This window comes from Fukomys damarensis, unplaced genomic scaffold, assembly GCF_012274545.1.
Source record: "Fukomys damarensis isolate Sample0158 unplaced genomic scaffold, DMR_v1.0_HiC HiC_scaffold_39, whole genome shotgun sequence".
Lineage (NCBI taxonomy): Eukaryota > Metazoa > Chordata > Mammalia > Rodentia > Bathyergidae > Fukomys > Fukomys damarensis.
In genome coordinates this window covers 42,385,720-42,407,951 of record NW_022900951.1, presented here as the reverse complement: position 1 = coordinate 42,407,951, position 22,232 = coordinate 42,385,720, and the positions used below count along the sequence as shown (strand labels likewise).

Sequence of the window (22,232 nt, the reverse complement as noted above, 5' to 3'; positions counted from 1 at the left end):
CAGGGTGGATAGGAAGATGTACATTAGGTATCTATGGGTCCATGGGATCTGGGTAGACACCATAGATTGACTAGCCAATCTCACAGTCTTGGGACATTGATGGACTAGATCAGATTTTCACTGGTATAATCATTTGGGCTCTATCTTTATTACCCAAATAGGATTTGAGAATGTAACAGGACACATTGAATCTATTTATTTGTTGGGTTTATTGGAACATTTTAGGTATACATTATGATCACATTCATCATTGGGAATTTGTACCTGTACATGATATATCTTGGTTCTTCTTCTTCTTTTTTTTTTTGCCATTTCCCTGCCCTCCCTTCAACACCTCCACTTCTATCTATTTACATAAGCTTTATTTCTGTTTTTCCTTCTTTTATTGTCGCGAGCCGTGAAGTCAGGATCCTGCCAGCAGGTCCTAAACCTGAAAGGACAAGGACAGAGACGGGAGGCACTTTTCTTCTCAAGTTACTTGCTTGCTTTATTACAGAACCTTTTCCTTTTATACTCTCCAGCTGTACGGGAGCGAAAGTAACGCCCACACATTCCAGAAGGAAGCAATAACAATTATTATGAGTTACATCTGCTAGGCAATAGATCAGACCACCAGCTGAACTAGCCCGTTGCTATGGGTGACGGCACGTCCACACTGCTCGGGTGAATCACAAGTCAATATGGCTGTGCTCTCCATATTTTATAATTCTTTTCTTTTGCTTCTTTTCTCCTCTGCCCATTTCCCCTTTCCTTTTGAACATTTTGCTTCTACTTCACATCTATTATGCATTTTGGTCTTCATTTACACTTTCAGTTCCTCACACCAGATAAACAATATGGTATTTACACATATGCGTCCTATTTATTTTACTTAAGAGTATGGCCTCAAGGTATATCCTTTTTAGCTATAAATATCTCTAGTTTATCTTTCTTCTCGTTTTTTTTTTTTTGTACCTGGCATTGAACTCAGGACCTTGTGCTTGTGAGGCAGGTGGCAGCACCACGAGCTACATCCCCAGCCCTAGTTTATCTTTCTTTATGGTTGAGTAGTGCTCCATTTCATAAAAACAAAACAAAACCACACCTTCTTTATCCAATGACTAGTTGATGGGCATTTTGGCTGTTTCTAAGGTTTAGCTGTTATAAACTGTGTTGCTATAAACACGGGTACGCATATATCATTGTGGTATGATGCCTTGTCAACATTTGTTATTGGTTGATTTATTGATAGCAGCTGTTCTTTCTGGAGTGAGATGGTATCTCAATGTTGTTTTCAGATGCATCTCTCAAATGAGCAGTGATGTTGAACATTTTTTTCATGTTTACTTGCTGCTTCTACTTCATCTGAGAAATGTCTGTTCGTTTTAGATGTCCATTTTTGGATTGGGTCTTTAAATTTGAGGGTCTGATTTTTTAAAGTTCTTTATTATTCTAGGTAGTAGTCCTTTGTCTGAGGAACAGCTGGTAAAATTTTTTTTCCTGCATTGTAGATTATCTCTTCACTCTGTTGGTGGTTTCTCTTGCTGTGCAGAAGCTTTTTAATAAGATGAGATCCTAATTGCTGATTCTTTGTGCTAGTTCCTGTGCACCTGAGGTTTTGTTCATAAAGTCTTTTCCTACACCAGTGTCTTCAAGAGTTCTACCTAACCTGTCTTTCATCAAGTTGTGTTTCTGTTTTAATATTTAGATCTTTGATTCATTTCAATTTTAGCTTAGTGCATGATGAAAGAAATTAATATAGTTTTAATCTTTGGCAAGTTGAAACCCAGTTTTTCCAGCACCATTTATTAAAGAGGCTTTCTTTCCTCTAGTGAGGGTGTTTGGCTCCTTTGTCAAAGATGAGGTGGCTGAGTATGCCTGGAGTTGTTTCTAGATCTTCTGTTTCATTGATCCTTGAATCTATTTCTTTGCTAGTACCCTGCTGTTTTTATCACAGTAGCCTTGTAGTATATTTTCAAGTTGGGGATTGTGATAACCTCTACCTTATCTGTTGCCTAGAATTGTGTTTGCTATTCTAGGTCTCTTCTGGCTCTAAATGAATTATTGGATTTTTTTCTCTAGTTCTGTGAAATATACTGTTGGAATTTCAATTGGGATTGCACTGCATCTGTAGCAGTTTTGGAAATATGGCCATTTTCAATATGTTGGTTCTTCATACCCAAGAACAAGGGATATTGTTCCATTTTCTCATATCCACTTCTATCTCTTTTTTCAGAGTGTTGTAGTTTTCAAAGTGGAGGTCTTTATCTCCTTTGTTATATTGATTCCTAGATATTTCATTTTTTTGGATGCTACTGTGAAATTGTTTCCCCGATTTCTCTCTCAATGACTCTGTTATTCGTGTACAAGAAGGATATTGATTTTTGAGTGTTGACCTTGTGTCCAGTTACTCTACTGAATGTGGTTATTAAGTTTAAAAGTCTTTTGGTTGAGTTTTGTGGGTCTTCTATATAGAGTATCATGTCATCTACAAACAATGACAGTTTAACTCCTTTCTTTCCTATCTTTACTTCTTTTATTTCTCTCTTTTGTCTAATTGCTGTGGCTGTTGTTTCCTGGGATAGTATACTACTCCTTCCTCTGCTCTCCTGATGACCAAATAAATGAAGCCATTAGAGATAGATTCCTCCTGGTCCTCCATTGCACACTGAATATTGTTTCTGTCCCTTTGTTTTATTCCCCATCATTCTCCCTATTGGTAATCTTGGATCTAAAGAGATCCTGATAATCTATATTTACAGATGGTGCAATGTCAGACTCTGCCATGAGCATCAGTGATTGGCTAATGTACTGATTTACTGGAACAACCTGTTAGAAAAAAGTTCTTATTTATCTGACTATGACACTGTGCATTGGAATTCTTTTATGTTGTATGATCCATTATTGTTGTGGGCTAATGTATAGTATGACCCTGCCCTCTCTTTTAGACAGTTGAAAAGTGATAGTTTTACAAACAGCAAAAACCTGATATTCCCATGTCTTCTTTTTAAAATTAATTTTATTTGTACAATTTAAATATACATAACCATCACACCATCAAAGGGATTTTGTACCTGTATATGATATAGCTTGATTCCTCTTTTTCACCCATTTCCCCTTCCCTTCTTTCCACCTCCCCTTCCCCCATGTATAAAAGCTTTGTTTCCATTTTTCCTTCTTTTATAGATTTTTTTCTCTTCCTCCCCCTTTCTCAGTTTCCCTTTTCTTTTGAACAGTTTCTTCCTATTTCATATTATCTGTTATACATTTTGGTCCTTATTTACCCTTTCAGTTTCCCACACTAGCAAAACAATGCGATATTTATACTTATGCATCTGATTTATTTCACTTAAGAGTGTGGTCTCAAGTTGCATTCATTTAGCTACAAGTTTATCTTTCTTTGTGGCTGAGTAGTACTGTATTGTATAAAAAAAAATCCCACATCTTTTTCATCCATTCGTCATGGATGGGCATTTGGGTTATTTCCAAGATTTAGCCATTACAAATTGTGCCACAGTAAACATGAGTGTGTATATAACATTGTGATATGATGCTTTTAATTCTTTTGGGAAGATATCCAGCAAGGGAATAGCTGGGTCCAATGGGATCTCTAATCCTAATTTTTTGAGGAATCTCCACATTGATTTCCACAATAGTTGCACCAGTCTGCACTCCCATCAGCAGTGGAAAAGTGTTCCTTTTCCCCACAGCCTGACCAGCATTTGCTGTTAGTTGATTTCTTGATAATAGCCATTCTTTGTGGAATGAGAGGGAATGTCAGTGTTGTTTTGATTTACGTCCCTTAGATGACCAGTGGTGTTGAACATTTTTTTATATTTTTGTTTACTTCTTCATCTGAGACGTGCCTATTCATTTCAGATGCCCATTTTTTGGATTGGGTCTTTAAATTTTGGGGGGGCATGAGTTTTTGAGTTCTTTATTCTAGATATTAGTCTTTTATCTGAGGGGCACTGGCTAAAATTTTTTCCCAGTCTGTGGGTTGTCTCTTCGCTCTGTTGGTGATTTCTTTTGAGGTGCAAAAACTTTTTAATAAGATGAGATCCCAGTTTTTGATTCTTTGAACTATTCCTGTGCAGTTTGGGTTTTGTTCATGAAGTCTTTGCCTACCCTTATGTCCTCAAGTATTCTACCTATTCTCTCTTCCAGCAGATTCAGTGTTTCTGTTTTAATATTTGGATCTCTGATCCATTTTGATCTTAATTTAGTGCATGGTGAGAGACATGGGTTTAGATTTAGTCTTTGGTATGTAGGAAGCCAGTTTTCCAGCACCAATTATTAAAGAGGCTGTCTTTCTTCCCTTTGTCCAAGATAAGGTGGCTCAGTGTGTTTGGTGTTGTTTCTGCCTCTTCTAGGCTGTTCTGTTGATCCTTAGGTCTGTTTCTTTGTCAGTACTATGCTGTTTTTATCACAGTGGCTCTGTAGTACAATTTCAAGTTAGGGATTGTGATGTCCTGTGACTTCTTTAGGCAGCCAGGATGAGACTTTCAGTTCCCGGCTAAGCAGGATCAAAGCCCCTCCTCAGCATGAAGCAACTACAGAAATAGAGACCACCAGGGCTTCTGCACCCACTTAAGAATAAGGGATCCAAGTCTTATGCGGAGGCTGGGTGTGATGGTAGACGCCTATAATCCCAGCACTCGGGAGGCTGAGGTAGGAGGATTGCCATCAGTTCAAGGCCAGCCTGAACTGCATAGCAAGATCCTGTCTCAAAAACCCAAAAGAAAGAAAGAAAGTCTTAGGAATGGAAATAAAGTAGGAGAGAAGAAATGAAAGATAGAAAGGAAATAAGGAAATTATAACTAACATTTGTACTTCTAAGAAGACTGCAACTTCCAGGACTCTGTCAAAGTCACCTAAGACAGCCTCATGTTAACATTCCTTTGGATAGACTTAGACCTCATCCCTACCAGATCCATCACTAAAAGACCATAAATAGGCTCAATTAAGAAAGTAAGCAGCAAGCTGAGTGAATCCAGAGGATGTTTAAATCACCTATCCAAGCTGGGCGTGGTGGCTCATGCCTGTAATCCCAGCACTCAGGAGGCTGAGGCAGGAGGATTGCTGTGAGTTCGAGACCAGCCTGGGCTACAAAGTGAGTTCCAGGTCAGTCTCAACTACATAGTGAGACCCTGTCTCAAAACACAAACAAACCAATAAATCACCTATCCAAAAACAACAACAACAAAGAAAAAACCTGCCCATGTTTGTGGAACAGGCTAGTACCGTTTTGAGGAAGGGAGGTGAGTGGGTACTTTTTTCACTGGCTTTTCATTCCCTCAAGAAAAACAAATTTCTCCAGTTCCGAACTGTAATGCCTCTCATTTCTTTGAGCACCTGCACTCCGCTGTTGAGTGCATCCTAAACCTCCATCTAATAAACCCTTCCCACACTTCTTTCAGATATGTCCTGAAAATTCTTTCTCTGTGACAAGAGTCAGCAAACCTGCTACAGAAAGAGTGGGTTAAGCTCCTTATTTCAGGTATTTGGGGACATCTCAGACACAGACCAGTGACAGAATCAGAGAAGAAGCTCCTGGCTTTGTCTTTTGAAGGAATGGAAATGGTTTGCATTCTGAGTTCTAGATTTAGCCCCCAAATCGAACAGACCAAGATGGGTCATGGACTTTACTAGGGCAATTGGTGTTCAGCTCACAACATGGTATCAATCACAGTCCTGATGGCCTGGAAAATGGCACCCTGTCAGATCTGGGGAGGAGGATATCATCCACAGGATGCCAAAGCCCAGATCCTGGTGGGCACAGGACAACCCTGCAGCCTATGGGCAGACCGTACAAGCAATCACCGGGAGGTAGAGGTGCTTGTCCCGGAGGTGAACAGGAAAGGTGACCAGTGAAGGCAATTATGGTGGCTCTCCTGTGACATTCCTCCTGAGTAGAACATGTTAGCCACCACCTATCTACCTATTACAGAAGTGACACACAGAGAGGCAGCATATGAGTAAGTAATTTACTCATCAATAAGGGTCGATCGCACATAAGCCGTGCCCGGATGGATGACCCACTGGGTTACAACTCCTTTTGTAGGGTTTCACAGCCTTGACTTCATTTGGGTAATTACATTTCATTCTCACAGTTCAAATCGCAGTCACAGAATAGTTAATCTTTTCAACCCAGATGTAACAGTTCTTTGCAGTTGGGGAGTTTACCTTTAAGATTTGCCTAGTTATCTGTTCTAGTCCATAGGAAGGGGGTGTTCAGGGTCAGGGGAGCAAATGTTAGCAATGGGTTCTTTCATCTAGACACTGTTACAATCATGTGGCTCCATTCTCTTCGGAGCTCAAGACCTTGACGTGCCGTTATCTCAGGGTCAGACCAAATGCCTCATTCAGCAATTCGTGCCTTCGGTGCCTATTAGCTCTGAGCTAAACAAAACAAACGGCTATTAGAGACAGCAGAAGCCATTTTACATTGTAACACTTTATAGGTTTTTGCTGTTTATAAAAGTTTTCCCTATCATACCCAGGTTATCTTGTATGTGATAGGGGTGACAAGGTTGTGTAGAGGTGCTGTACTAAGGACATGACCTGTGTGTTGCTTCCTATCATCAATTTTGACCTTATGGCGTGTGAGATCAGAGAATTGCAAGGGGATGTGCTAGGAATTTGGGGCCTTTCTTTAACTCCCTGGGCAACAACAGACCCTGCCTTAGGTATTGCTTGTGTACTTACCACCCTCGCCAGAGAAGGTGACCAGCTCCTACTGGCAGCACCACCAACAGCAGATTCCTTAGGCTTGTACCATGATGTGACCTGTTGACTGAGAGGGAAAATTGATGGTTTTGGGGATAACAACTGGGACAGAGATATCTCTATCAACACTGGGGCAATTTTATAGTTAGGTCAATAATTACCCAAGAAATCACTCAGCTCCCCCCGCCGACTGGCCATGGCATCGTGTCCAGAGCCCACTCTGCCATCCCCACTGATGGAGACATCAATGGTGTCAGCTAGGCTTTTCTCTTGACAGTGTGCCCAGGAGGTGTGCGGCCTTCTGTAAAGCTGGCAGCTCTCCGTGCCAGGGAAGCCCTGCCAACAAGGTAGCTGTGGACTGCAGTGAAAAGCTGCACGGGAAGGGGGTCATTCCCACTTTTCCAGGCTGAGTAGGAATGCCACTGTCCCTTCCCATGCTATGCCAGCCAAATGTGTAACTGTTGCCACTGTCAGGCAGAGCTGATCTACATTGTCAGACACATGCTGCCTAGCCAGGATGCCCTTTTTTCATTAGAGTCCTTAAGGAGACCCCAGGCCTCAGGGCAAGAGAGAAGATAGATCTCCTTCCTCCAAGTGAGAACTTATCTATTCTTTGTGACCCTCCTCTTTTGTCTTTTCTGCCTTTTGATTTTGCAGGTGGTTACTGGCAAGGAGCAGGTAGATTGTCCTTGCCACTCTCATGATGGTACTGTGCAGCCTGTTCCCGTAGAGTGCTCCTGTCCCCTTTTCCAGAGTCCTTCCCTCCAGTGCTTTCTGGGCGATGCTGGGTTCCCACCTTCTCTTTGGCTGGCCTCCTAGTGAGAAGCGGTGGTGAGCTAGGCCCTGCATGGCTCTTGTGGTTTGGAATCAATAGGACAGACACCTCCTTAAGAGTCCTGGGAGGGGTGGGGATGTAAACATTGTGGGGTTTTAATTTCCCTTTTTTCTTGTTTTTGTTTTGCTGTGCTGAGAATGGAATCATGGCCTCAAACATGTTAGTGCTCTGCTTAAGTGCCTTGTTTTTAATTTAGTCTTTAAAAAAAATACTTTAGCCATCTCAGCCCAAATCTGAGGCTTTTATAGGAAACTGTAAGGAACTAAAAAGATGCCATCTGACATAGCAGGGCCAAGTTAGACAATAACAGAATCATGCTAGCTGTTCACAAAGGCGTTTCCCCTCACTGACCTTTAAGGTCCAGTCTCAGGCCTTTGCCTTATCGTCCCATCTTGTTTATCTGCCATACTTACCTCAGCATCCTCCAAGTCAGAGGCCCAGGCATGGAGCTCCTCCCACACTTGGGTCAGGGTAGCCCACCCTTAGTCCAGAGGTATCCACAGCTCCCTACTTTGTGTTCAAACCCACAGGCCTTACAGTGTCTAGCACCTGCCTAGTGTGGACACAGGTGGACAGCTGACTTCTTTCCTTGGGCAGCTGGGTACCTCTGAGTCCCTAGAAGTCGGTTCTATGGAGATGGTTTCACTTGAGTACTGGTGTTTCTGCTTGACCAGGCCAGTGAGGCACAGAGGTGTGATCCAGGACAAAGCAGTGCCATGTCAACCTGAAGAAGAGGCGTTCCAGATTCTGAGTCCTACCTGAGACCCTCCAGGATTTTTTTTGCCAAATGATTTTCCTACTGACTACTTGAAGATCTTTCTCCAGCAATCTTTCCTTTTTCTTCACTCCTTGTGAGGAGTTTGAATAGTTTTGGAAAAGTATAACCACAAGGTGGCAGTACAATAGACTTTACTAAATAATGCCTACTGAGCAACACGTTTGTGCCACAGCAGGAGTCAAAACAGAAGTCTTGAACAAGGGTCGGATTTGCAGAAGAGAACTTTGCGGGAACTGCTGGAGCACTGAGGGATGAGAGAGAGGGCTTACACGATTAAGTGGTGTCGCTCAGCTGCAAAGCACTAGGCTGGGTTAGAGAGCTCTGAAGGGCAGTAGCAGCTTGGAGAGTTTGTGGTGTGGGATTACCATACATATCTCTAGCCAAACGTGAAGCTCAGGTTTTGTGCCATATGCAGCTCTGGCAGGCTCTAATTGGCTATGAATCTGCTCAATTAGTGCAGCTTCTAAAATAATTAGATGTATAAGTTTATTTTGCTTTGGAAGCAAAATGTCCCTGCTCACAGTGAAGAAATAATTAGGAGGAGGTAGGCACAGAAGGGCTATCTTTGGCTCATTTGTTTAACACATGAAGACAGAATTTCCCCTATCTCACCCTTTCAAATTCTGGCACAGGCATTTAACAGTGTTAAACGTTACCCTCGTTCGTTACAGATCATCTCTGCCTCCAGCCGCTGTAGTTTTATCCTGTTCCCAGAAGCACAGCATCAACCATTGTGTCCTTCTATCTTCCCAATCTAACTTTAACTCCTTTTAGGACTTCATTTGGCAAGGATTTCTTAACTATGACACCAAAATCATAAGGAAAAAAAATAGATCAATTGAACTTCATTAAAATCAAGAACTTTTGTGCATCAAAGAATATTATGAGTTGAGTGAAGCTGGGCGCGGTGGCACTCAGGGGGCTGAGACAGGAGGATCACTGCGAATTCAAGGCCAGTTGGGTTACATAGTGAGTTGAAGGCCAGCTTGAGTTACAGAGTAAGACCCTGTCTCAACAACAACAAACCAAAACAGAAATAAACAACACAACAACACCAAAGAATGTTATTAGCAGAGTGAAAATTATAATCTGGTAAAGGCTAAGTAATTACATATCTAATAAGAGTTTGGTATTCAGAATATATAAAGAACTCTCACAACTTACCAACCAAAAGACAAAAATCCCTCTTAACAATGGGCAAAAGATTTGAATAGAAATTTCTCCAATGAAGATCTACAAATGGCCAAAAAGCACATGAAAATATTCTCACTGTCATTAGTCATCCGAGAAATACAATCAAAACCACAATGAAGCAGAGCATCATAGTGTAATCCTGTAATCTGATCTATAGGGGAGGCTAAGGCAGGAGAATTGCAAATTTGAGGCCAGCCTGGTCTGTTTAGTAGGACTTTTAAAAAAAAAAACAATCCACAATAAGATATCACTTCGTATCTACTAGGAGGGATATCATAAAAACAAACAGAAAATAGCAAGTGTTATAGAGGATGTGGAGCAATTAGAGCCCTCATACATGTGCTGGGAAAGTAAAATGCTGCAGCCACCATAGAAAATGGTTTGGTGGTCTTCACAAAGTTAAATATCAAAACTACCACATGATCCAGCCATTATACTCCTAGGTATATACTCAACCTGAAAACAAGTGTTTAAATGAAAACTTGTATATGAATGTTCACAGCAGCACCATTCATTGTAGCCAAAAGACACAAACAACCCACATGTCAGTTAATGGAAGAATGGACAAACTAAGGATGGTCTGTCTCCAAAATGGAGTATTATCCAGTCATAAAAAGGAATGAAATACTGATAACTTGCTATCATGTTGGTGATCCTTAAAGAATTCTGTGGTTTTAATGTTCCATCCCAAACTCATGTTGAAACTTAATTGCCATCACAACAGTATTAAAAGATGGAACTTTAAGGGTCTGCCATGATTAGGTCATGAGGACAGAGTCCTCATGAATGGGTTAATGCCATTATTGAAGGAATGGTTTAGTTATTTCAGGAGTGGTTCCTGATAAAAAGACAAAGTTTCCCAATTTCTCTTATGTCTTGAGTGTGCTTGCTTGTCCTTCTTCCCTGTTATGATGTAGCATAAATTCTCTGGAAAGATTCTGGGGCCATGCTTTTGGACTTCCCAGCCTCCAGAGCCAAATAAACTTCCATTGTTTATGAATTACCCAATTTTTGGTGTTCTTTTATAGCAGCACACAATGAATCAAGACAAAGACACTGTTAAGTGAAGATACAAAAGTCCACAGTAGATGTACATGAAATATTTACAATAGGAAAATACAATGACAGAAAGAAGATTAAATGGTAGCCAGGAGCTGGAAGCAGAGGCGAATGGGAAACTAGTACTTAATAACTGTGGAGTTTCCTTTTGGGCTAATAAAGATGGTCTGGAACAAGATAGTAGATATGATTGTACAACATTGTGAATGTATTATATGACACAAAATTGTATGCTTTAAATGGTTAAAGTAAAAGCTGGGCGTGGTGGCGCATGCCTGTAATCCCAGCACTTGGGAGGCTGAGGCAGGAGGATCACTGTGAGTTTGGGATCAGCCTGGGCTACACAGTGAGTTCCAGGTCGGTCTCAACTACATAGTGAGACCCTATTTAAAAAAACCAACAACCCCAAACCCAAACAAACAAAAAAACAAAAAATCAACAGCAAAAATATAAAATGGTTAAAGTAGTACATTTCATGCTCTCTTCTTTTTACCACAATAGAAAAATGCCCCCCCGTGCCCATGCTGGGGCTCAAACCTTTCACATGGTAGGCACATGCTCTACCACTGAGTTACATCCTCTGCCCCTCCAAAAGTTTTCATATAGGATAGAGTATGTATGAATGGTGGCCATGACTTAGAGTGGATGAAAGTGAATAATAGTGTTATTGAGTGGAGAGACACTTGGCACACAGTAGAAGAGAATGGATTTGAATGATTGATAGGGCTGGAAGGAATGAGAGTCATGAGGGGCAGAGTAAGCTTAAATGGAGGTGACACTGAAAGCAGTGATGGTTTTGGACATGCCTCCCCCCCTTGTGTTTCAGCAAAGAGCTAACGTCACAGGTCCCTTAGTCAGTTTGGCTGCTATAACAAAATACCAGAGATTGGGTGGTTTAAACATTAGAAAATTTATTTCCCACAGTTTGGAGGGTGAGAAGCCCGAGATCAATATCCCAGATAATTTGTTTTCTGGTGAGGATCCTCTTTTTGGAGTGTAGACAGATGCCTTCATGTAACTTATATTTTTGGACAAATGGCGAGTGAGCAAGCTCTCGAATGTCCCTTCCTATTAGAGCGCCAATTCCATTGGTCAGGGTTTTTCTTCATGGCCTCATCTAACCATAATTATCTCCCAAAGGCTCCGTTTATAAAAATCATCACACTGAGGGTTAAGGGTTCAAAATACAACTTTTGGGAAGGGGATACATGTCTATAACAGTCCCAGTGCTTCTGTAAATTCTGAATAAGACCTCTGCCTATTCTTCATGACTCAAGGACTACTCCTTTGTTCACCTTCCTTATGGAATCTCAGGTCCCCTTTCTTGTCTTTGGGATGTTCCTTATCAATGAAATGGTTCCCTATTGCAATAGCCTGAAAATAATTATCTCCTTAATTGTCAGTGCATTTGTCTTTCACATGGTCAAGCGATAGAGTGTGATGAAAGGGGTATGGAGTTTGAAATCCAGAACCTGATCGCTGTCTCACCTTCTTTTCTCCAGGCATCCAGGAGGACCTGAGCCTGGCCCCAAAGCATCTGGGCCTTCCCATGTCTCTCTGCCTCGGGGTTCTGGGGTCAGATCTGTGTCGATTCTCTTTTAGTCTCTGACTAAGCTCTTACCTCGTAAGATTTCCTTTTCCCCTGTCATTTGTTTCTGATTTTCTCTGTACTTGTCTTTACCGGTGTCACATTCTTCATATTTCTCTTTATTTTAGGACAGACTTGTACCACCCCCCGGCTTTCTCCACATCTGCACCAGTGGTATCTCCCACAGCGGACTGTACCAACTAGAGCTTTCTTCAAACCAGCGCAATTCACCCTAGTGCTATTTCCTTGAGAGCATTACCATCTCCACATTTTCTTACCATCTCCACAGTGGTATTGATTTGCAAGAGAATGTATTATTTTCCTCTCTGATTCCCTTCTCCGAGGTAATAGTTCCCAGAGAGGACAGTTCCATTCCAGCACCCCCTCTCCGCAGTGGTATCGTCACACGGGGGGGGGGCGCTGTGGTCCCTTGCTCTAAATTCATAAAAAAAAAAAAAAAAACAACACCAAAACGCTAGTAACTCGGCCCATTTGTAACCTGCTTTTGCACAAAGGGCTCCACTCTTATCTCCAAGTTTTCGAATTCCTCCCCAAATTCCATCTCGTCTAAACTTTACGAGGCACATTTTCTCCGCTGTACGGAATAGTAAAAGCTATAAAGATGTCTGCTCCCTGCCAACTGGCTTACGGCGCGGCCATTTTTATTGCCAGCCAAGTACAATCGTTGTGGTAATCAAAATAATTCTGGCTACCAAGCGCAGATGGCTTCATGAAGGGCTACTGCGCATGAGCAAGTATAATGCGTGACAGTAACCAAGGCGGGGTGAAGGACGAAAAAGTGGCTATCAGAGAAGTTATGACTGATTTTGGAAACATCAAGGAGACTTTGCCAAAACAAAAATTCGGATTTTAAAATCAGAGCACTGGGTGAAGGAGGGCAGAGTTCGCTGAGAGCGGAAGTGAGGGGCTGGTACTCTGCAGGCGGAGTGACACGGGCGAGTGTGGACTCTAAAGACGTGAATCTACTCAGTGAGTACTTGGGGAGGGGCTCTCAGATGAGTAGTGAGAGTCTGGGGATGGGGGTAGATGGAGTGATGGGAGGTCTGTGGAATGAGTGATGGGAAGCGGGGAGTGAGTGACGGAGGGACTGTGGGGTGAATGGTGGGAGTATTTGGGGTGTATGGTGAGAGGGTCTGTGGAATGAGTGATGGGGTCTGTAGGGTAAGCGATGAGGGGCTCTGTGAAGTGTGTGATGGGAGGTCTCGATCTGTGGTGGTGAGTGTTGGGTGGCCTACGAGATCCATGATCGGGCTGTGCTGTTGAGTGATGGGGATCCGTGGGGAAAACAAATGTCCTTTCCCTTTTTTCTTAGCTATAGCGTGGCCATTTTACCAGCTGGCATTTGTGGATTTCTGGCCTGGTGATTTGGTGAACTTTCAATCTGGGTATTCCTTGCCATCCGCAGCTCTCCTCTTTTCTCCTCCTCCCTATCAACAGCTCTGCCTTTTTAGGCCTTTGCCTTCTCTCCACAACAGTCAGACATGACTAAGTTCCGGGTAAGTTCTTACTTGCTTCTCCCCCTCCCTCCTACCCATGTTAGGATAAGTAGAAGCAAGGAAACAATAGTGCATAGTGGTTCGGCCACAGACTCTGGAGTTAAACTGCTCTTAACAGCTTTATGAGCTTAGGCATGCCATCTAACCTCTCTGTGCCTTGGTTTCCCTAACTGCGAAGTGGGGATGATGATGATGATGATACGGATACTGATACTAATACTAATACCTTGTATAGTTGTGAGAATCAGTTAATATGTATGTAGAACAATGCTTGGCACATTCATAGGAAGCCTTGTATATGAGTTTGATATTAATAATTGTGTTATGTATACCATAAAATGAATATGTATAAACACATGCAAAATTAGGGTTAGGAAAGTAGAGCAAGACCAGGGCAAGGTTGAAATATACATATATTAAAAAAAGATATATCTATTATATGTATATTATAGATATCATAGGATTCTATATTCTGTATGCTTATGTTGAGCTACTTTTCAGAGCTTCCTAGAAATCACAACATAAAGGAAAGGAAACACATTCACTTGTTTTATTTATTTCACACATATAGAGAAAGTGAACCACTTCCTCAGAAGCAAAGATTTTTGATGTTGATCACACGGTTCTCTAACAGGTCAGCTAAGTTTCCCATCAGCAATCTTGTAAGAAATACAAGAGTAGATTGCTCTTCTGTGACTTAAAATATGTCTTCATGTCAGCCAAAGGCATCCTGCCAGGGCAGAACTAAAGGGATATGGCTTTTTAGGAAACCAAAGCAATGCCTGCACAAAGGGCTCTCTTATGGTCTGGCTAGGCATAAGGATAAAACCCTGGCTGCCAGGCAGAATTAGTAATCCCTAAGCCCTTCAAATTGATTTCCAATACATTCTTTTTCTCATCTGGAATTTCACTACAGCCTGAGAAACCCATAGGGTAGGGTTATTATTTTCTTTTTTAGGTTCAGAATTCATGATGTCCCTGACCATTTTCAGTTCTTTCTCCTTTGCTCTTCTTTAAAGAATCTGTATGACTTCATCATTTTTTCCTTTCCTACAGAAGTGAGATAAAAATTGAAATTCTCAAGGAATATACAATCTAAAAAGAGAAACCATCTCATGATCTCATATCACATTCTATATAGCATATTATTTGGTTAATTTCTGACTGTACATGTCTTTCTCTCCTTGTTCTTTATATTTACATACACTTGTAAACGTATAGTTAACAAAAATTAATTTCTGTTTAGACTTGGGTCTTGGGGCCTGGGAGTATAGCTCAGTGGTAGAGCCCTTTCCTAACATGCACAAGTGCCCTGGTTCCATCCTAGCACCTCAAACACAAGCACGCCGTGTGCTCACACACGTCTCATCCCTAAGATATCTCACTATGTCCAAAATCTAAAAAAAATCCCAAATCCAAAATGTTTCGTGGTCCCAAGCATTTCAAATGAAGGGTACTCATCTGTAGTAGTAGTAATAATAATGATAATACAAATGACAATGATGACAAGAGAAACAGCAGAGCAGGGACTAACGTGTAGTGAGCTTACATTATGCCTGGCATTAGACTAAGCTCTTCACATGCATAGCCACCCTTTAATTCTCACACTAACCCTATGAAGGAGTACAGAGGAGGAACTGAGTCCCAGAGTAGATAAACAAGTGGCATCCCATAAGTATCCCTGGCACAACTGGTATGGTCCTACTCAGTGAGGACTTTTGATAGATGTTTCACTATCAGGACATAGTTCTTTTATGTGTGTGGCTCTGGAGATGGAACCTAGGGTATTGAGCATACTGAGCAAGCACTCTACTGCTGGTTAACCCCAGCCCTAGGGTTTTGTTTCGCTGTAATGGCAGGGATGGAATTCAGAGCCTCACACATGCTAGGCAAGTGCTCCACCACTGAGCTCTACCCCTAGCTCATAGAGATATTGTTAACAGATGCATTTTTTCTCTTGTATGCATGCACATTGATTTATTAATCAGCTCCATGTTGAAGGATTTTGTGTGATTTCTATTACAGTGTGGCAGTGATCTCTTGTCATTTATCTTTGTGTATAGTGACAAATATTTCTAGGATGTCGGACTCACAAGGTGGGCATGTTTTGAACTTGCATGGACAATTCAACTTGCTTTTTCAGATGTTAGTACAAGTTGCCACTTCCACTAGTGAATGGAATTACTCTTTTGACTATTCTTGTCATAGTTTTAAGCTTAGCTAGTTGATAGTTGAAAATAGCTCATTTTTTTAAGCTTGGCAAGGTAACACACACCTGTAGTCCCAGCTCCTTAGGAGGCTGAGGCAAGAAGATTGTGAATTTGAGTTGAGCCTGGGAAACATAGTGATAAATTATAATAAAAATAAAATAAGTGATAGGGATGTAGCTCAGTGGTAGAATGCTCACCTAACATGGGCAAGGTCCTGGGTTCCATCTGGAGCACTGCAAAACAAAACAAAACAAAACAAAAAAACCCAAAAACCCTCATTGTTTATTTAATTATCAAGGTGGTTGAGCATCATTTTTTACTTTTTATATTTATTTTGTGAACTTCTTTTTATGTACACTGTTCTTTTTCTTATGGGGCTCTTGAGGTGTTGTTTTGTTTTGTTTTGCATTGCTGGGGCTTGAACCCAGGGCCTGGTACATGCTAGGCAAGTGCTCTACTACAAAGCTGTATCCCCAGCCCTTTTTAAAAAACCTTTTGTAGAAATATAACTCAAACAAAAATCTATTAGAGTAGATTTATTGGAGCATAACACAAAGAGAAAATTGGACAAAGTATACAGTTTTATGAATTTCTTAAAATTGAAAATACCTGTATAACCAATACCTGGTTCAAAATGGAGGAAATGGCATACCACCAGAAACATTTGTGCCACTTTCAGTCAATGTCTCTTAACTTACCAGTAACTACTTTCTGATTTCTTTAGCTTGTTATTAAGTGTGTAAATATGACGATACATCATCATCATCATCATCATTATTATTATTATTATTATTATTATTATTATTATTATTATTGGGTCTACCTTTCATTCATCACATTTGCTTTCTTTGGGGGGATGTTACTGGGGATTGAACCCAGTGCCTCGTATATGCCAGGAAATAACTCTACCACTGAGCTACATCCCCAGCCCACTGTAATGTTTTTAAGAGTCATCCTTGTTACTTTATGTATCATTTCTTTGTTCTCTTTCTGTGACTGTCCTATTCTGTTGTACAAATATGTCACAGTTGTTCATCTGTTCCACTACAGATGAATGTTTCCAGTTTGGCTAGTCCAATTAATACTTGTGTGAATTTTCTGATACATGTCTTGGTGAACATATGTGTGCATTTCCATTGGATATGTACCTAAGAGTAGTAGAGTGGCTAGTCCTAGGTTAGGGATAGTTTCAGCTTTAGTAGACTCTACCAAGCTGTTTTCCTCCTTGACTGCACCATTTTAGTCCCACTGACAATGTATGAGAGTTTTACTTGCTCCATATTCCTGTCAACTTTTGGGTTATTGGTCTTCATTTTAGCGGTTCTGTTGGTATATATTGGTATCATTTTGTGGTTTAAGTTTGTATTTCTTTGCCAACTAATGATATTGATACCTCTTCATGTTTATTGACCATTTAAATATCCTTTTTTGGTTAAGTATTCAAAATTTTTTTACCTTTTTCTATCATTTTATCTATATTTATTTATTTATTATAGAAGTTCTTTATAGTTTCTATAGTATAAAAGCCCTTTGCTTTATATAGATATAGCAAATATCTTGGAGAAGGCTTCTTGTGGTGCTGAGGATAAAACCCAGGGCCTTTCACATGCTAGGCAGGCACTGTACCACTACATCCCCAGCCTCTGAAAGTGAAACAGTAGATTCTCTCTGAAGAATATTCCCTTTATCTAAAAATAATCATCACTCTTAATTACCCCAATTCGATCGCTACATATTGCATTCATATATTAAATATTACTATACCCCATAAATATGTAAAATTATTGTGTCAGTTTAAAACATCATTACAATAAAAATTAACATCTTTGGGAAAATACTATCATTTTAATTTTTGTCAAAGTGATTGAACAAAAGTCTACAATTACAGGGATCAGTGTCATTCGAGGATGTGGCTGTGGACTTCACCCAGGAGGAATGGAATCGACTGGACCCTACTCAGAGGATCCTATACAGAGATGTGATGCTAGAGAATTATAGCCATCTTGTCTCTCTGGGTGAGGATGGCTTCCCTGAGTAATTTACAGTGTCCCAAGTAGAATAACTTACAATTGCTGATGTACGTCAATGCTTTGACCTCAGGTTGTAGGGATTAAAGTTTGTTATTCCCTCTTAAACTGAAAAAGGTGTTTGTATTTCATGTGAAATTTACCCACATTAAAATGTACCTTCCTAATTATTTGAAACCCGAAAGGCCACATAGAGGTTCCCAAGTCTTCTATCATTTTCCATTACAGGGTATCCTATTACCAAGCCAGATGTGATTGCCTCTTTGGAGAAGGGAGTCCTTGGGATCATAAAGAGAGAAATCCCTAGTTCAAGTTGTTCAGGTAAGAAATGAGAGATGGGAGGATGAAGAGAATAAGACCCTGGAGGGTCTGTGAGAGCTGGTCATCTTGGAAAGTTCAGCAACATTGTCCTAAAGGCTATGTATTGTTGTTGCTAACTCCGAATTGTTAGTTTTTTGAGTTATTATCTCACGGTAAGCTTGGGATGAGATGGTGAGGAACTGTACTGTGGCCCTGTCCCCTTCTTCTCTTGGTTACCTCCCTTGTTTTCAGTCTTTCTTATAGGCTCTTTATATTCTAATTTCTCCTCTCCCCAAATCCTAAGTCTCCTCTTCCAATGTCCTTTTCCTATTCATGGTTCCCTAAACCTATTTTTACCTTCTGAAAGTTTGAAGCCATTTTTTCTTAAACAGTCAAGTCACATATTTACTGTTAGTTTCCTGTTCCAATGCCTATTGGATCAACTTGGGGTTTTTCCCTCAAGCTCTGAATGTAGTAGAGCTATGTATTTGGAATTTCTTCCTGACTAGTAGCTAGACTTAAAATAAACATCAACCTATCAGAAGCCTGCTTCTGACAAAGGTATATACTCACAGAGTATGGTTTATCATTCTTCTTTCTAGAAGATGGGCAAGCTGAAGACCAGCTAGAGAGGCACCAGGAAAACCAAAACAGATACCTGAAGCAAGCCATACCTACTGATGAGAAATATGTGGCTAAGGAAGGAGATCGGGAACGTGATGGATCTGTAAACGCACTTCCTCAGAGCACATGGGTAGTTTCTTCAGGACATACATGCTATATAAATGACTCATATGGTAAAACTTTTAAGGATAACCTGGGCCTATTCAGTCCTAATAGTCTCAGCTTTGCAGCTCAGCAATGTTATGAATGTAATGGATGTGGAAACTTATTACTTCATGGCAGGCATGACATAAATAATGGAATGAAACCCAATAACTATAATATATATGAGACAGATCATAGTCATGACTTTGTTCAGCATGATATGACTCAGGCTGGCGAGAAAACCTATGAATGTCCTGAGTGCAGACTAACTCTCAGCACAAATTCACTCCTTATTGTTCATCAGATCACTCACATAGGAGAAAAACCTTATGAATGTACAGAATTCAGAGACACATTTGACAAGACTGCACACCTCAGTATACACCAGACCGTGCACCGAGGAGACAAACACTTTGCATGTAATGAATGTGGCAAATCATTCAGAGAGGAATCCACACTGCATATACATCAAAGAACTCATACAGGTGAAAAACCATATGTGTGTGCTGAGTGTGGCAAAGCCTTCCAGGAAAAGACAAAGCTAATTATACACCGGAGAACTCACAAAGGAGAGAAGCCCTATAAATGTTCGGATTGTGAGAAAACCTTCAACCAGAAGGCACACCTCAGTGTACATCAGAGAACACACACAGGGGAGAAACCTTTTGAATGCAGTGATTGTGGCAAATACTTCAGAGAAAAATCAACCCTGAATATACATCAGAGAACTCATACGGGAGAGAAACCGTATTTGTGCAATGAGTGTGGCAAAGCCTTCCGAGAGAAGACAAAGCTCATCATACACCAGAGAACACACACAGGAGAGAAACCCTATGAGTGCTCAGAGTGCGGGAGGGCCTTCAACCAAAAGGCACACCTCAGCGTACACCAGAGAACACACACAGGGGAGAAGCCTTTTGAGTGCAATGAATGTGGAAAAGCTTTCAGAGAGAAATCGACACTGCGCAGACATCAAAGAATTCATACAGGAGAGAAACCTTATGTATGTCCAGACTGTGGAAGAGCCTTCACCCTGAAGCTGAGCCTCAGTGCTCATCAGAAAATTCATACGGGAGAAAAAACAGATGGATGTACTGTATGTGGAAAAGTCTTTTCCCGGAAGTCATATCTCATGCTACATCAGAGATCTCACACAGGAGAAAAATTTGAGAAATCCTATGAATGCAATGAATGTGATAAAGCATTCTTCCAGAAATCATATCTCATTATTCATCAGAGAGTTCACACAGGAGAGAAACCCTATGAGTGTAATGTATGTGAAAAAGCTTTCTCCCAAAAGTCATATCTCATTATACATCAAAGAACTCACACAGGAGAGAAGCCCTACAAATGTGATCAGTGTAGCAGAGCCTTCAGAGAGAAGTCCAAACTCACTGTACACCAGCGAATTCACATAGAGAAGCCCTATGACTGCTCGGAATATGAGAGAAACCTTCCAGAGGTCATAGCTCGTCATGGGTTCAACAACTCAGAGGGAAGAGAAATCAAGGAACTGAAAATAGAACATCTTTCATAACAAAGTTAAAAAGGGAATGAAAGTACAAAAAATGAGGTGGGCAATTATGCTTTAGCTCGAGTGATGAGGGCAGGCTTTTCTGAGGACCTGATATCTGAGCTTCGATTTGAAAATGAAGCACCAGCCATACTGGGGGAAGAGCATTCCAGGCAGAAGTAGTAACAAGATCCAAGGCCCTGAAGCAAAACTTGGCCTTTGGACTTGGATCATGGGTGTATATTTTGTTATAACTTTCTTTTTGGTACTGTAAGATTGAACCCAGGGCTTCCCACATGCTAGGCAAATGTTCTACATCCCTAGGCCTATCATGGATGTACATTGGATGACCGTTTTACACCAAAGAGGTTGTTCAACACTGAAACCTTTTGAAGACTTTATTACATGAGAGCTGTCAGTTTGGAGGCTAAACTTTATCGTAGATCTAGGCAGAAGCATCAAGGGTAACCCAGTTTAATTAGTTTCAATAAGTATAGTCCCTTGGAAATGATGTAAGGGAAATACAATTCCAGATTTAATACCAAACTCTCAGAGAAGAAAATTAATAAAATTTGTTAAGAATACCTGTTTTTTCATCTCTCATAGTGGGGAATAAGTGCTACCTCCAAGGAGAGAAGTTGTATCAAATGATGAAAATACAGATTTAGAGATAACCACTAAGGGAACAACAATGAAGACTATACTGTAAATGTTCCAAATTATTAGAAAAGGATGCATATTCAGAACAATGTAAAGAAAACAACACTAGGGCATCAAATCCAGTTTCCAGAAGTAAGAACAGTTGATAATGTCCATGTTTCCACCACAGCATGCTCTGGGCAAGATGTTGGCTCATTTCCCATGTGTGGACCTCCCCCTTTCTGAGCCCCATCGTCCACCCTTTTGAGAGACTATAAGTTGCTTGATAGGCTTATAGAAGATCTACTTTTGACATATTTATCATTGGTTTATACTGCTTTTGATGAATAATTATCAGATTCAGAATTCAGGACCCAAGAGTGATGGCTCCCTTTAAGGACCCCCAAGGAGATGTAAGATTTGGTTATCTCTGTTGGTTGGGCTGAACACAGGGGTAACCCAGTTGGCATTAAAGAATGGGACTCAAGCTTTCTCTGGCATGCACTGGCAGCTAGCTGTTTAATGATCATCTGTGCTTATCTTGGATGAAGTGAACACTGGAAACAAGGCTTTGGTAGTTGAGTAACCACTCTCAGCCAAATAGTACAAAGGACATGAAGGACTACTTCATGAGAGTGGTTGCTTCCAGTGGGGCTGGCCAGTGAAAAGAAAAAGAATGGTGAGTTCAAATTCCTAAATGCTCTGCTCAAGACACAGACTGAAACCCAGGAATTCTGTACAAAAAATTTATGACCTTGTGTATCCTTTTCATTGTTTGCCTAAACTCCCAGTCTTTCATTTGGAATTTAGGATTTTGATTGTGAAAGGGCATTGTGGGGCTGAGAGAAAGGATAGTGTTGTGTGGGAGGATGTAGAAGAGTGTGACTATTTTAAATTTGCAATTCCCACTGAGCTTCTTGTGTAAGCTGAATCCAATTCCATTTTCCCCTGAAAAGATTGTATCTGTCTTAAATAAAGACCCTGTAGTGGCCTGAGACTGGTGCTTCTTAAGGGAAGCTAATTTTCATATCCTACTCTAAACCTATAAGTGTCTTTTGTACTACTTTATGTACTTTTTTTTTTTTTTTTTTTTTTT

The 22,232-nt window shown here is 40.7% G+C and overlaps 1 protein-coding gene across 2 annotated transcripts; it reads left to right on the top strand.

The window, feature by feature from the left end:
* The first annotated feature begins 12,613 nt into the window (after positions 1 to 12,613).
* On the top strand, positions 12,614 to 21,216 carry LOC104849808 (zinc finger protein 260). 2 transcript variants are annotated; one of them, XM_033760235.1, is made up of 5 exons: positions 12,614 to 13,152; positions 13,496 to 13,679; positions 17,778 to 17,904; positions 18,145 to 18,237; positions 18,819 to 21,216. In XM_033760235.1, exons 2-5 carry the CDS (start codon positions 13,665 to 13,667, stop codon positions 20,519 to 20,521), a joined length of 1,938 nt encoding a protein of 645 aa, XP_033616126.1. In that variant the 5' UTR covers positions 12,614 to 13,152; positions 13,496 to 13,664; the 3' UTR covers positions 20,522 to 21,216. The 2 variants fall into 2 exon arrangements, with proteins under 2 accessions (XP_033616126.1, XP_033616127.1); XM_033760236.1 differs by lacking the exon at positions 13,496 to 13,679.
* Positions 21,217 to 22,232: the final 1,016 nt, after the last annotated feature.

Excerpts from the sequence above, each read along its gene's own strand:
- LOC104849808 (XM_033760235.1), top strand. Across the intron at positions 17,905-18,144 it reads TAGCCATCTTGTCTCTCTGG|GGTATCCTATTACCAAGCCA; the intron begins GTGAGGATGGCT and ends TTTCCATTACAG. Across the intron at positions 18,238-18,818 it reads CCCTAGTTCAAGTTGTTCAG|AAGATGGGCAAGCTGAAGAC; the intron begins GTAAGAAATGAG and ends TCTTCTTTCTAG.